Source organism: Hypanus sabinus, chromosome 16 (genome assembly GCF_030144855.1).
Source record: "Hypanus sabinus isolate sHypSab1 chromosome 16, sHypSab1.hap1, whole genome shotgun sequence".
Classification (NCBI taxonomy): Eukaryota; Metazoa; Chordata; class Chondrichthyes; order Myliobatiformes; family Dasyatidae; genus Hypanus; species Hypanus sabinus.
This window is the reverse complement of record NC_082721.1, coordinates 14,501,986-14,516,703: the sequence shown is the minus strand read 5'-3', so window position 1 is coordinate 14,516,703 and position 14,718 is coordinate 14,501,986. Positions and strand designations below refer to the sequence as shown.

Genomic DNA, 14,718 nt, shown 5'->3' with positions numbered 1-14,718 from the left:
TTCAGTCCTGATGAAAGATCTCAGCTCAAAACGTCAACTGTTTATTCATTGCCATAGATGTTACCTGACCTGCTGAATTCCTTCAGCATTTTGTGTGTGTTGCTTTTGATTTCCAGCATCTGCAGAATTTCTCGTGTTAACTTACCTATCCTAAAGTTTTTTCTAAAGTTCCTGCAGCTTCTCTTTAACATCGACATGTTAGCCTGTTTTACACTCTCCTCACATTTGTCAAGGCATTTTCCCTTTCATTGGTGAATACTCAGGCAAAGTATTCATTAAGAACCTTCCTACCCCATCTGACTACAGAAACATTTCCGTTTCTGTCCTAGATTGGTTCTAACCTCACTTTAGTTATCCTCCTGTTTTTCACACACACAGAACTGCGTGGGATTTTCATTAATTCTACTCACCAAGGCCTTCTCATGTCCCCTTCTAGCTACCCTAAGTCCATTCTTGAACTCAACCTCAAGCATGCTTCTTTCTTCCTCTTGATTAGGTGCTCCACATCTCTTCTCAACCAAGGTTCCTTCACCCTGCTATTTTTCCCTTGCCTCAATAGGACAAACATATCCAGGTCCCCAAGCAAGTGCTCCTCTGTATATTTCCAATGTGAATTTCCCTGAGAACATCTGTTCCCAACATATGCTCCAGATTCCTGCCTAATTACTTCATAATTTACCCTCTCTCAATTAAATACTTTCCCATACCATCTACTCCTATCCTTGTTCAAGAGGTCAGGAAGCTGTGATCACTGTCTTTGAAATGCTTACCCACCAAGAAGTATCTCCTGACCAGATTCAGAGTGACCTCTCTCCCATTGACCTGTCTATATATTGAGTCAGGAATCCTTCCAAGAACCATTTAACAAATTCCACCCCATCTAAGCTTTCTGCATTAGTGAAGTGCCAATCAATGTTAGGGAAGTTGAAGTCACCCATGACAACAACTCTGTTGTATTTGCTTCTTTCCAAAATCCATTTCCTGATCTGCTCCTCAGTGTCTCTGTTGCTCTTGTGAGGAGGTCTATAGAACAGAGTGTTTGCTCCATTTGCTTCTGACTTCCACCCACATTGACTCAGTAGACAATTCCTCCATGACATCCACCGCTGTTTCTGCGGCTGTCATACTATCCCCGATTAGCAAATTCACTCCATCTCTTTTACCTTCCTCCATGTCCCATTTGCAACATCTAAACTCCAGAACTTCCAGCTACCATTCCTGCCCTGGTGACAGCCAAGTCTCTGCGATGTCGTAATTCCATGCCCTAAGTTCATTGTTCTTGTTCCTGACACTTCTCTTCACTAAGACAGACATACTTCAATCCATCCCAATGACTGCATTTATGTCCTCTTCACTACCTATCCTTCCTCACAATCTCTCTCTATGCTGCATCTACCACTACACCAACTGGTCCATTTTCTGACTGATCTTCTCTCTCCGCTCTCAGTCCCAATGATAGATTTCAACCTGAAATGTCAACGATATTGACTGGGGATCCAATACAATGAAAAGACTGAATAGGATAGAATTTGTCAAGTGTGTTCAGAAAAGTTTCCTTAATCAATATTTAGAGGTCCCAACTAGAGAGAGCACGATACTGGTGTTATGGTATGGTCCTGACTGTGCCAGCATCTGGGATTTAGACACTCTGATTCTCCAGAGTATGGCTAGGTGGCGCAGTCTCTTTAAAGATTCTAGCCCGCTCTGCTAATTGGCAGTCATGTTTTGGTACCAGGATTTGGATGCTTCAAGAGCACCTGAACTCAGGTTGAGGCTCAATCGTCAGCTCAACTTTGGTTTAGTCTGTGATTGTGTTTAGGATTTCTGTCACATTTGGATTCTCGTCTAGTCTCATCAGGTTCTCATCTAGCTTCCAGTCAAGAACCCTGTTCTCGTCTCAGTCTCAAAATCATGTCTCGATTCTAGCCTCAGATATTCCAGCACTTTCCTCCTTACCATCCTCGCCTAGGCCTCTCGTCACAACTCCCCCTCTATAGATCGTGCTTGGCCTTCTGAGTTCCTCTAGCAGATTGTTTCTTGTCCAAATACTGAAACTGGGAAAATCCACTTTGCACCTAATTGGGAAGGGAACTGAAGAGGATCCACTTTATTCGTCAAATCCTCTCCTACAGCTTTGTATTGCAGACACGTAACTGGGGAATGTACCTGCCACTCCGCAGTTATTTTCCTAACTTTGTTTTTTGTGGCTTTAAAGTTCAAAGTTCAGATTTCAAAGCACATTTATTATCAAAGTATGTGTACATGATACAGCCTTAAGATTTGTCTCCTTACAGGCAGCCATGAAACAAAGAAATACCACAAAAAACATACAAAAGGGAGACCATCAAACCCCCAGCGTACAGAGAGAAAAATAACAACTTGTACAAACAGTAAACACAAGCAAAGAGTGTTCTGAACTGAAGTCCACAAAGAGTTTGTCCACAGACTCTTAGCTCAGTGCAGAGCTGAGAAAACATTGCCCGGCAGCGTGCTAAACCTGCCTGACCCTCGCCTCATGCCCCAACTCCCTGACCTTTTCACTCTGGCCCAGTGCCTAAGTCTAGAAGGTGTCTTTGTAAATTATTTCCAGCATAATCAGAAAACTTTTCTCATGATGATAGGAATTGTCAGGAAAAGAAAGTTCACTGCTAAGTTTTTTTTGTCATAGAGAGAGCTCATGAAGGGTAATATGGAGAGAATGCAGAAGTTGGAATTCTTCACCTCTGAGCAGAGAAGGTTAAGGGAAGTTTTAATAAAGGTATTTAAAACTTAGAAAAGTTTCAGCAGAGTGAATAAGGTAAAAGAATTTTCTCTTTGTGAGAAGAATAAAAAGAGAACCCAGGAATAGTATAGCTTACAGCTAACTTTCATGGAAGCTAATTCTGTTTACTTGATGGATGCATTACATAAAGATTAAGAGATTGGCACATTTCACTTTAGCCTTCAAATGAGAACTGAATAGTCTCTAAAAAAGAGACATGGAAAAATAGGAAGTGCGATCAATTGGATAGATTTTCCCAGCACAGGAACGATGAACTGACTGTGTTGTATAGTTATGTGATCTCATGACATTATTAACACACAGTGACCAAAGACATTCCCACCTGTGTACTTTGAATGGATTAATTAATGACATGTACTTGACACAGTGCACGCAATGCTGATTGCAACTTAAATGAGTAACATCTATTTATTTGTGGATTTTTCTTATGTTTTGAATGGTCAGGATAGAACAGTTATAAGCTAGTGAAACTTTCAGCACCTGCCCACATTATAAATTGAAAATGATCTCAACTTTTCAATACATGCATTCACAGCTGTACATTTGAATCCCAAATAGATGCTCTCTGTGATTTGCAGTTCTTCAACAGGATACATTGTTCAACTATTTTTGATTTAGCTTTAGAAGTCAATGAACTGGAGAGGACTTTGGGGAACGTAGAACTGATTTCATTGTGAACAGCCTTGCAGTGTGAATTGAAGGTTAGTGTACTAATTCCTACTAAAGTGAGCCTGAACAATATGTCATATAACTGGATTGTAATTCCCTCAGATAAATATTTCTAAATCTTTTAAATAATGATATTTTAAATAATGAAAATCATCAGGCTATTCTTGAGAACGAGGGCATGAACCCAGATGTAGTGGTCCATGTAGGGACCAACGAAGTAGGTAAGGTGAGTGAGCGGGTCCTGCTTAGAGAGTTCAGGGAGTTAGGAGTGAAGCTGAAAGGCAGGACTTCCAGGGTGACAATCTCGGGATTGCTACCTGTGCCTCGTGCGAGTGAGGCGAAGAATAGAATGATTATGCACATTAATACGAGGCTGAGAGCATGGTGCAGGAAGGAAGGGTTCAGGTTTTTGGATAATTGGTCTTTGTTCCAGGGATGTTGGGATTTGTTTCGAAGGGACGGTCTACATCTGAACTGGAGGAGTACTAACGTTCTTGCAGGAATGTTTGCCAGTGCTGCTCGGGGGGGGGGGGGGGGTTTAAACTAGATGTGCAGGGGGCAGGGATCCAGAATACGAGAGAAGATGATATGATGAAGGATAAGGGACAGGTGGGGAATACACGTTTCCCAAATATTAATTGTGTAAAGGAGAAAGGTGAGACAGAACATGTGTTGGAAAAGTTACATGTACAGAGGGTTGGTCAGAAGGAGCATGGGGTTAAATGTGTACAAGGTTTGGGTGATCTTGAGAAGGTCATCAAAATTCAAGGTGCAATTAGCCCGATGGAAGTTCAAGGAGCTGGGTTAGGTACAATAGACAGTGTTTTAAGCAAAGAGAGGAGGAATGGGCTAAGAATTCTATACTTGAATGCGCGTAGTGTCAGAAATAAGACAGATGAGCTTGAAGCTCAGATGAAAATGGGGAACTACGATATTGTTGGGATAACGGAGACATGGCTGCAAGGGGATCAGGCCTGGGAATTGAGTGTACCAGGGTATACGTGCTATCGTAGAGACAGAAATATGGGAAGAGGGGGTGGGGTGGCCCTGTTGGTGAGGAATGAGATTCAGTCCTTAGCAAGGGGTGACTTGGGAACAGGGGAAGTAGAGTCTGTGTGGATTGAGCTGAGGAACAGTAAGGGTAAAAAGACCCTAATGGGTGTTGTGTACAGGCCCCCAAACAGTAGCGTGGATATTGGGTACAAGTTGATTAGGGAGTTAACATTGGCATGTGCTAAAGGTAATGTCGCAGTCGTTATGGGAGATTTCAACATGCAGGTGAACTGGGAGAATCAGTTAGGTGCTGGACCCCAGGATAGGGAGTTTGTGGAGTGTCTAAGGGATGTATTTTTGGAACAGCTTGTGCTTGAGCCAACCAGGAACAAGGCTATTTTGGACTTGGTGATGTGTAATGAACAGGAATTGATAAGTGATCTTGAAGTAAAGGAACCATTAGGAAGTAGTGATCATAACATGATAAGTTTTTATCTACAATTTGAGAGGGATAAGGGCAGATCAGAGGTGTCAGTGTTGCAATTAAATAAAGGAGACTACGGAGCCATGAGGGAAGAGCTGGCCAAAGTTAAATGGGCGGATGCCCTGGCAGGAAAGACAGTGGATCAGCAGTGGCAGATATTCTTGGGGATAATACAAAAGATGCAAAAGCAGTTCATTCCAATGAGCAGGAAGGATTCAAAGAGGGGGAAGGGGCCACAGTGGTTGACAAAGGAAGTCAGAGATTGTATAGCATTAAAGAAAAAGAAGTATGACAGGGCTAAGATGAGTGGGAATACAGATGATTGGGAAAGTTTTAAGGAACAGCAGAACTTAACTAAAAAAGCAATATGGAGAGAAAAAATCAGGTATGATCTCAGTCTAGCCAGGAATATAAAAGGGGATAGCAAAAGCTTTTTTAGCTATGTGAAGAGAAAGAAGATAGTTAAGAACAATGTTGGCCCCTTGAAGAATGAATTGGGAGAAATTGTTATGGGAAACAGGGAAATGGCAACAGAATTTAATGCGTACCTGAGATCTGTCTTCACCAGGGAGGACACAAGCAATCTCCCAGAAGTATGGATGGGCCAGGGTCATAAGATATCAGAGGAACTGAAACAGATTGACATTAGGAAAGAAACTGTGATAAGTAGACTGATAGGACTGAAGGCTAATAAATCCCTGGGTCCAGATGGTGTGCATCCGAGGGTTCTAAAAGAGGTGGCTCAGGAAATTGCCGATGCATTGGTAAACATTTTCCAATGTTCCTTAGATTCAGGATCAGTTCCTGAAGATTGGAGAGCGGCTAATGTTATCCCACTTTTCAAGAAGGGAGGGAAGGAGAAAACAGAGAACTATCGCCCTGTTAGCCTAACGTCAGTCGTGGGGAAGATGCTTGAGTCCATTATTAAGGACGAAATAGTGGCATATTTTGATGGCAGTAATAGGATTAGGCCGAGCCAGCATGGATTTACCAAGGGCAAATCATGCTTAACTAATCTGTTGGAGTTTTTTGAGGGTGTAACAAGGATGTTAGACGAGGGTAAGCCAGTGGATGTAGTGTACCTAGATTTTCAGAAGGCATTCGATAAGGTGCCACATAGGAGATTGGTGAGTAAAATCAGAGCTCATGGCATTGGGGGCAGGGTTTCAACATGGATAGAAAACTGGTTGGCAGATAGAAAGCAAAGGGTAGCAGTGAATGGGTATTTCTCAGACTGGCTGGAGGTGACTAGTGGGGTACCACAGGGCTCTGTATTGGGACCACAGCTCTTTACAATTTATGTCAACGTTTTAGATGAGGGCATTAAAAACTATATCAGCAAGTTTGCTGATGATACTAAACTGGGTGGCAGTGTGACATGCGAAGAGGATGTTAGGAGAATACAGGGAGACTTGGATAGGCTGGGTGAGTGGGCAGATACTTGGCAGATGTCATTCAATGTGAATAAATGTGAAGTTATCCACTTTGGAAGCAGGAACAAGAGGGCAGAGTGTTGTCTGAACGGTGCAGAGTTAGGTAAGGGAGAAATGCAAAGAGACCTAGGAGTCATAGTTCATCAGTCAATGAAGGTGAATGAGCAAGTGCAACAGACAGTGAAGAGGGCAAATGAAATGTTGGCCTTTATTACAAGGGGAATTGAGTACAAGAGCAAGGATGTCCTTTTGTATTTGTACAGGGCCCTGGTGAGACCACACCTGGAATATTGTGTACAGTTTTGGTCTCCAGGTTTAAGGAAGGACATTCTGGCAATTGCCAGAATGCAGAAGTGCAGCGTAGATTCACTAGGTTGATTCCTGGGATGGCAGGGCTGTCTTACGCAGAGAGATTGGAGAGATTGGGCTTGTACACGCTGGAATTGAGGAGATTGAGAGGGGATCTGATTGAAATGTTTAAGATAATTAAAGGATTTGATAGGATTGAGGCAGGAAATATGTTCCAGATGTTGGGAGAGTCCAGTACCAGAGGGCATGGATTGAGAATAAGAGGTCAGTTATTTAAAACAGAGTTGAGGAAAAACTTCTTCTCCCAGAGAGTTGTGGAGGTGTGGAATGCACTGCCTCGGAAGACAGTGGAGGCCAATTCTCTGGATGCTTTCAAGAAGGAGCTAGATAGATATCTGATGGATAGGGGAATCAAGGGATATGGGGACAAGGCAGGGACTGGGTATTGATAGTGAATGATCAGCCATGATCTCAGAATGGCGGTGCAGACTCGAGGGGCCGAATGGTCTACTTCTGCACCTATTGTCTATTGTCTATATCATTTTATTCAATATAGTTTTTGAATTATTATATCTCAGTGCCAATTTTGATTTAGCTTCCAATATCTATTTTATGTTCCTTGAAATGTTCATTAAAATATGTTCCTCTTACTTCTGTTTGCCGACTGAGATTTCCTTAACAGGATTGGCTGCCGAGTCAGTTTGCTGACATCCTTCCTGTTAAATGCAAGGGATCCTCTTGAACTAATGCTTCACTTCAGGAAATACAAGTTAGAAGTCGATTTCATAGACATTGCTAGATTATCGCGGGCAGATTTCTTGAGGTTCAGTGTGGGCTGTTACCATTTTGCCAATGACCGCGAACGCTGGGCTGAGGGATCTGAATCTCCTTGGACTCCCAACAATAATATGATTTTTCTGAACTATTTTTATGCTGGTAGGGCCCACCAATAACCATTTATAACACAGTTGCTTGAAACCACTTGATATGCTTGCGTAAGACATTCCTATACAGAAATGCTGTTAATATTTAGCCATATTTAATCCTCAGGTCCTCAAGGATTGGACTCATCTGTGATAGCAAGGATTTAAACAATGCACGATCAACCACTGTTTAAGTTTATGGCAGTTCTGAATCTGCTGATGGGACTAATAGCCCCACATTAAGTTACAAGCTGAGCACACATGCCGAGGATTGTTTCATTTTTCACAGAAAATGGCGAGAGATTCGTGTCAGTTCTTTATATGGACTTGCTACGAATCCATTACACAACAGTCAGGGTTAACTCACTGGTGGGAGTTTTAACTCTGAACTTTGATTGTAATAAATTACTGCACAGTTGATAATTCAGCATTAACCATGTGATTTCTTTGAATGTAGTTTGATACAGACAAGATTTTAGAGACTCCAAAGTATATTCAAGGAGGATGTTAAGGCTGCCACCTTTCTGCTTCAGCTGTCTAGATTCCAGTTCTTACAGTCATGTTATTGGCCAGGCCAACACATAGAGTACTTGTTAATCTCTCAAACTTAACCTTGTTCTGGAGTAACCTAAACCATCAGAGAGTTAAAAGAACCATTCGATTTGGCAGTTCCAATGAGCATTTCCACCTGATTCCTGTTAAGCTGCTATTCTTATTTATCCAGAACTCATCTCACCCGTCTCTACGGATATCCAGGTAAATGTTTTGCCTGTTATTTAGATGTGTAAAAAGGAATGTTAATTATTTATTTGCAAAGCCTTCTCTTTCGGGAATGAATCACTAGCTGTACCATTGACAATGCTCCAAATATTGATCACTAAAATTGTTAAACAGGAGAGTGTGTGGGAGTGAACCGGGGAGAAGATAAAGTATTTAGCCTGTTCTAAGGCCTGAGCTTGATTAAATACAAGACAAGTATTTCCACATTGAGCTGTGCAAAAATAAGGCATCATATCTAGGCAGCTAATCTTGTGTTAACCAAGTCCAGAGAGAGTTAATAACTGTAATGGCCCTGTCCATCACAGGTAGAACCCTCCCCATGACTGACCACATCTGGACAGAGCGTTATCACAGGAAAGCAGCACCAGTCATCAGGGTACCCCACCACCCAGGTCATGCTCTCTTCTCGCTGCTAGGAAGAAGGTACAGGAGACTCAGAGTACACACCACCAGGTCAGGAACAGTTATTACCCCTCAACCAACAGGTTCCTGAACCTAAGTGGATAACTTCACTCAATATCTCTTGCCTTATCACTGAATTGGACTCACTTTCAAAGACTCTTCATCTCTCATTGTTGATGTCTGTTGCTTATTTATTTATTAGTTTTTAAAAATTATTTTGTATTTGCATGGTTTGTTGTCTTTTGCAAATGGGTTGTCTGCCCTGTTGGATGTGGTCTTTCATTGATTTTATTATGGTTATTTGATTGGCTGAGTATGCCCACAAGAAAACAAATCTCAGGGCTGTATATGGCGACATACATGTACCTTGATAGCAAATTTACTTTCAATTAATGCCCCAGCCTCCTCTGCATACTATTTGAGTGTGAGTGTGAGATCTGTAATCAACATTTCCAAAAAGGTTAGAAATATCCCTAAATGTTAAGTCAAATAAATGTTAAATATAACATTAACTCAACATTATTTTAAATTAGACATCCAAACTACACCTTGATTTTTTTAAGTAGTTACATTAATGTATATCTGTTGTTATGCTGTGGTTGGAGCTTTATATATATGGCTTTTAAAGCTACCTTACACACAATCTGCATGCTACTAGATCTTAACCACAAAGCTGAGGTTCATGTTTTAAAGAATTTATTAACTTCTGGTTTTTGTTGGTCTGTTTTCTTTACTGAAGTTTTTCTCACCTTAATTCCAATGGTTCTGTGGTTTTAAAACTTTTTATTTTAAAATGGACTCATAAATATAAGAAATTCTGAACATTATTATTATTAACACAAACACAAACGAGCCCACATATACTAAAGTCTTGAACAATACAAGCAAAATTCTGGAGGTACTCAGAAAGTCAGGCAGGATCTATGGAGGAAAATAAACATTCTAAATGGCTGCATTATCGTCTGGTGTGGGTGGGGGGCTGCTACACAGGATTAAAATAAGCTGCAGTGAATTGTAAATTTAGCCACTTCCATCATGGGCACTATCCTCCATAGTTTTGGGACATCTCCAAGGAGCGATGTCTCAAGAAGGCGGCATCCATCATTAAGGATCCCCATCACCCAGATTATGCCCTCTTCTCATTGCTACCATCAGGGAGGCGGTAAAGGAGCCTGAAGGCACACAGTCAATGATTCAAGAACAGCTTCTTCCCCTCTACCAACAGATTTCTGAATGGATATTGAACCCATGATCACTACTGCCCTACTTTGCCAGTGATACTGAACCTGATTCTAATCCTGATTCAGGCATTTCAAGCTGAGACCCTTCATCAGGACTGATGAGGAGTCTCCGTTCAAAATGCTGTTTATTTCCCTCCATAAATGCTATCTGATCTGCTGAATTCTTCCTGCAACTGTGTGTGTTATAACACTGATAATGCAAGTTCAAACTGCATTATATACAGTCCATGGAGTCTTGCCATTAGTTATCAATTGGTAATTGGTTTACAATTGTCACATGGAACAAGATACAGAGAAAAGCTTTGTTTTGCTTGCCACCTCCACAGATCATTCCATAATTAGTACATTGAGGTAGCCTCCTGTATCTAATGAAGCTTCCACTGAGCATATGTTCATGGACTTCTGCTGCTAAGGTCCATCAGGAGCATGCTGAATTTCCTTAACCTTCTGAGGAATTAGAGGCACTGGTGAGCTTGCTTTGCTGGACAAGCTGTTAATGATATTTACACCCAGGAATTTGGAGCTCTCAACTTTCCCCACCTCAGCACTATTGGTCCAGACGGATGTCTACTCGACCCTGCTTCTTGAAGTCAATATCCAATGTTTTGCTGACATTGAGGAAAAAGTGTATTGCAGAGAAGTTTACAATGGATGCTAATACAAGCTAATAGAAGATCTGGTGTAAAGTATATTTATTATCAAGTACACATATGTTGGCATATACTACCTGGAGACTGATTTTCTTGTTGTCATTCAGAGCAGAACAAAGACACACAGTGATGAACTGAATACAAAGACTGACAAACAGCCAGAGTGCAAATGAAGACAAACTGTGTAAATATATAAATACACACATATATAAATGGATAGATAGAGAAATAGATAAATAAATAAACAAATAAATATGTGCATACATGTATAAATAATACTGAGAACATGAGTTGTAGAGGCTTTGAAACTGAATCGGTAGGTTGTGGAGTCAGTTCAGAGTTGAGGTGAGTGACATTATCCACACTGATTTAGGAGCCTGGTGGCTGTCATATAAGGATCATACGTAACCTGACGGATACCCTACAAGGTTGAGGCATCAGTCACACAGCACATAAGAAATGTGCTTACTCGATAAACTCAGAATCAGGATCAAATTTGTTACCTTGGCAGCAGCAGTTGAATGCAATACCATAACATAGAAGAAAATAAATAAGTAAATAAATCAACTACAATGTATATTGGAGATTCACAATCATGTAAACACAAAAATAATATATATTTTAAAAGTGAAGTCGTGTTCACGGGTTCAATGTCCATTTAGGAATCGGATGGCAGAGGGGAAGGAACTGTTCCTGAATCGCTGAGTGCATGCATTCAGGCTTCTGTACCTCCTAGTTGATGGCAACAATGAGAAAAGGGCATGCCCTGGGTGCTGGTGGTCCTTAATAATGGACGCTGCCTTTCTGAGACACCACTCCTTGAAGATGTCCTGGGTACTATTACCCAAGTTGGAGCCAACTAAATTTACGACCCTCTGCAGCTACTTTCAGGCCTGGGCGGTATCCCGCCCATACCAGACAGTGATGCAGCCTGTCAGAATTCTCTCCATGGTACATCTATAGAAGCTTTTGAATATTTTTGTTGACATTTCAAATCTCTTTGAACTCCCAATGGCCATTCCAGACAGGGACGGCAAAACCAGGGGCACAGTGTGCTACCTGTAACTCTAATCCATGTTCTTAAGTAGAGCTTTCCTGTTCCCTGGAGGTGCCTCATGAAAAATAGTTGAGGTGATGAGGTCCATTCACTCAGTGAGGCAGTCCTCAATGAATATTGCCACTCTCTCTAAACACGAGAGATTCTGCAGATGACGGAAATGCAGAGCTTTACACACAAAATGCTAGCGGAACTCAGAATGTCAGGCAGCATCTTTGGTGAGGAATAAAGTATTAGATTCCTTTTATAATAAATATCAATATAATAATAAATTAGTCAATGTTTCAGGGTGAGACCCTTCATCAGGACCAGTCTATTCTCTTCTTGACCCTCATCAGATACTTTAAATAACACCTACTTCTCCTGTGAATAAGTGTCATGGTAATCGCTGGCAGTGACTGAACCCAGATGCAGAGGAATAGCAGACTCTCTATGTAGAGACAGAAATCAAAGGTTATACATAGGAATTTAAGCAGAGGATCAGTGACATGACAGTGGGACACTGAAAGACAGATCATTCTCAACACAAGAATTCCATGATGAGCACTAAACGGGAGGCCCACATTTAATAATCATAGAAAGCAGAAAACCCATGCCAGTCATAATTATGCAAACACGAGGAAATCTGCAGATGCTGGAAGTTCAAGCAACACACACAAAATGCTGGTGGAACGCAGCAGGCCAGGCAGCGTCCGTGGAGAAGTACAGTCGACGTTTCGGGTTGAGACCCTTCTTCAAGACCTCCTGATGAAAGGTCTCAACCCAAAATGTCGACTGTACTTCCTATAGATGCTGCCCGGCCTGCTGCGTTCCACCAGCATTTTATGTGTGTTGCCAGTCACAATTAACTTAACAAGATTAAACAGAAAGCACAAGGATTTAATGACTCTCATTAAGGCAACAATTAGTAAATACCAAACACAAGAAAATCAACAGATGCTGGAAATCCAAAGCAACACACAAAAATTGCTGGAGGAACTCAGCAGGCCAGGCTCCATCTATGCAAAGGAGAAAATAGTCGATGTTTTGGACCAAGACTCTTATTGGTCCTAAAAGTTGACTCTTTACTCTTTTCCATGAATAAGTAATACAGGTGCTTGAGGAACCTAGAAGCCCAACACTCTACGGCTCACACAAAGGCCCGAAGGTCCGCAGTTCTCGTGACAATAAGCCCTGCGACTGATACATTTACAGCCTTTAACGCCTTGCCCCAAATGATACTGAATTTGGACTACTGAACCTAATTTAATCCAAATATAGAAAAGAGGATTAAGATAGGTGATTTTGCCATTTTACAATGTTGTCCTTATGAATACAATTCAGCTATCTTGTTACCCAGCAGATGTCTTTGAAATAGTTCGTCATTTGCAGCAGATCCATTATTTTTTTCTTACATGTATATGTGGCGATATGTGGCTTATTTCTTGATGGGGTAAAGGATACGAACCTGACGCTCTATCTATTGTATGCCCAGCTGTCAGACTACACTCAATGCCAGCAATCCACTTGGGAGTTTATAGCCTTCTGTCCAATTCCCGTCATAGGAGAGCCACATGAAGTTATGCAATCAAGTAATCAAGCAAGGATTATAATGAACTAGTACAAAATAATGAAAGTCCTCCAGGTGTAATCTGAAAATTGGTAGGAGAAATTTATTGATTATAAAAGATATATCTAGTTTGAATGAAATTGTGGAATTAATCTAGCTCTGCCTCACGGATCTATCATCTTGGGTCCAAATCTACTCCAAGCAACAATCTTGGTTCAATTAAACTGATCTCATGCAGCTTCGCTTTTGTAATGTCCTTTCACTCCCCCCCCCCCACCAAAAAAGCAACATGTGAGAGGAGGATTGGATGTGAAAAACTGGCTTTGGTTCAAAAATAATTGTGAAGGAGTTTCCCTGCCACCTCCCCCTCCCATCCATCCCCACCCCCCACTCCTGAAACAGAAGCTTTAGTCCTTGTAGTGTGGTCAGTTCTCTGCAGTGAGGCAGAAAAACAATTAATAATGGAACCTATTAAAGGCTGATTGTTGCCACTGAGAGGAAGGTAGAATTACAGCCCTTTGATGTAACTGGGTATGAATCAGGCCTCATTACAGAGATATAATCTACATTCATACATTTATGTTGGTTAGCTGGATCTATTGGGACATATTGAATTGCACATCCATAGAGCATCTCTGCCACAGAGAATTTTTTTTCTAGTCTCAAGCACTAGACAGATTCAATAGAGAATAGTTTGCGAGGTTAAATAAAGGTACGGGAGCTGTTTACTTACTAAGATCCCAGAAATACACAGTGTCTGTTCTACTGACTGGCATCTGCTAACAAGGTAACGCAACAAACATCTTTGATGATTATCACATATTGGCTGCAGTTGGGATCAGAACATCCTGGGTTAACTTTGTGGGCAGGAAAATGATCTTCAGAAACAATTACATAATTAATTGACCTTGAGTCTTCCATAAATTATCTGGTCTTCCGGTTAGTGTGGGAACAACCCTCATGACGAGGGAAATAGTCCTGTGAATTTACGGGTAACAACTTTTAGATAAATTATATAACGATTTTTCTATGTAGTTCCATCTTATTAACAGTAAAGCTACAGAAACTTGCAATGTTGCATAACAAGTTTGTGTTTCACATTTCCTCTCTCTGATCTTATAGAAAGCTTCTTGTTATTTTGGATCTTATTCTGGAGATTTGAACATGTAATCTTTTTGAAATTAATCTAGCTTTTTTCCCTTACAAGAGAATAAGGACACCTTGGCCAAAAATCTATTTTAGTTTTTATTTATTTTGTTCTTGGCAAGGCCATGTTTCTTCTCCTTTTGGGCAGCCTCTCAGGATTGCCCTTACTCTGGTCCCATGGGTTCCAAGGTGGATGATGAGGTCAACAGTCAGCCAGGAGGTGCTTGGCAGAGCAGATGGGTGTGTAGTTTGAGAGTGTGTGCTCTGAATTTGAATCTCCTGGGCCAAGGATTCTACAAA

The 14,718-nt window shown here is 41.1% G+C and overlaps 1 protein-coding gene across 3 annotated transcripts in view; it reads left to right on the top strand.

Moving 5' to 3' along the window:
- The first annotated feature begins 3,361 nt into the window (after nt 1–3,361).
- Nucleotides 3,362–14,718, top strand: part of fgf22 (fibroblast growth factor 22) — a 159,237-nt gene continuing 147,880 nt past the window's right edge. The window contains exon 1 of one of the 3 annotated variants that reach the window (XM_059991160.1): nt 3,362–3,483. Coding sequence is in view for 1 of the 3 variants with exons in the window: in XM_059991158.1 (XP_059847141.1) it covers nt 8,153–8,349 (197 nt within the window). In the remaining 2 variants the exon portion in view is untranslated. Of the gene's footprint in view, nt 3,484–8,023; nt 8,350–14,718 lie in introns of those variants that run through there. The other 2 variants (XM_059991158.1, XM_059991159.1) reach the window with 2 other exon arrangements.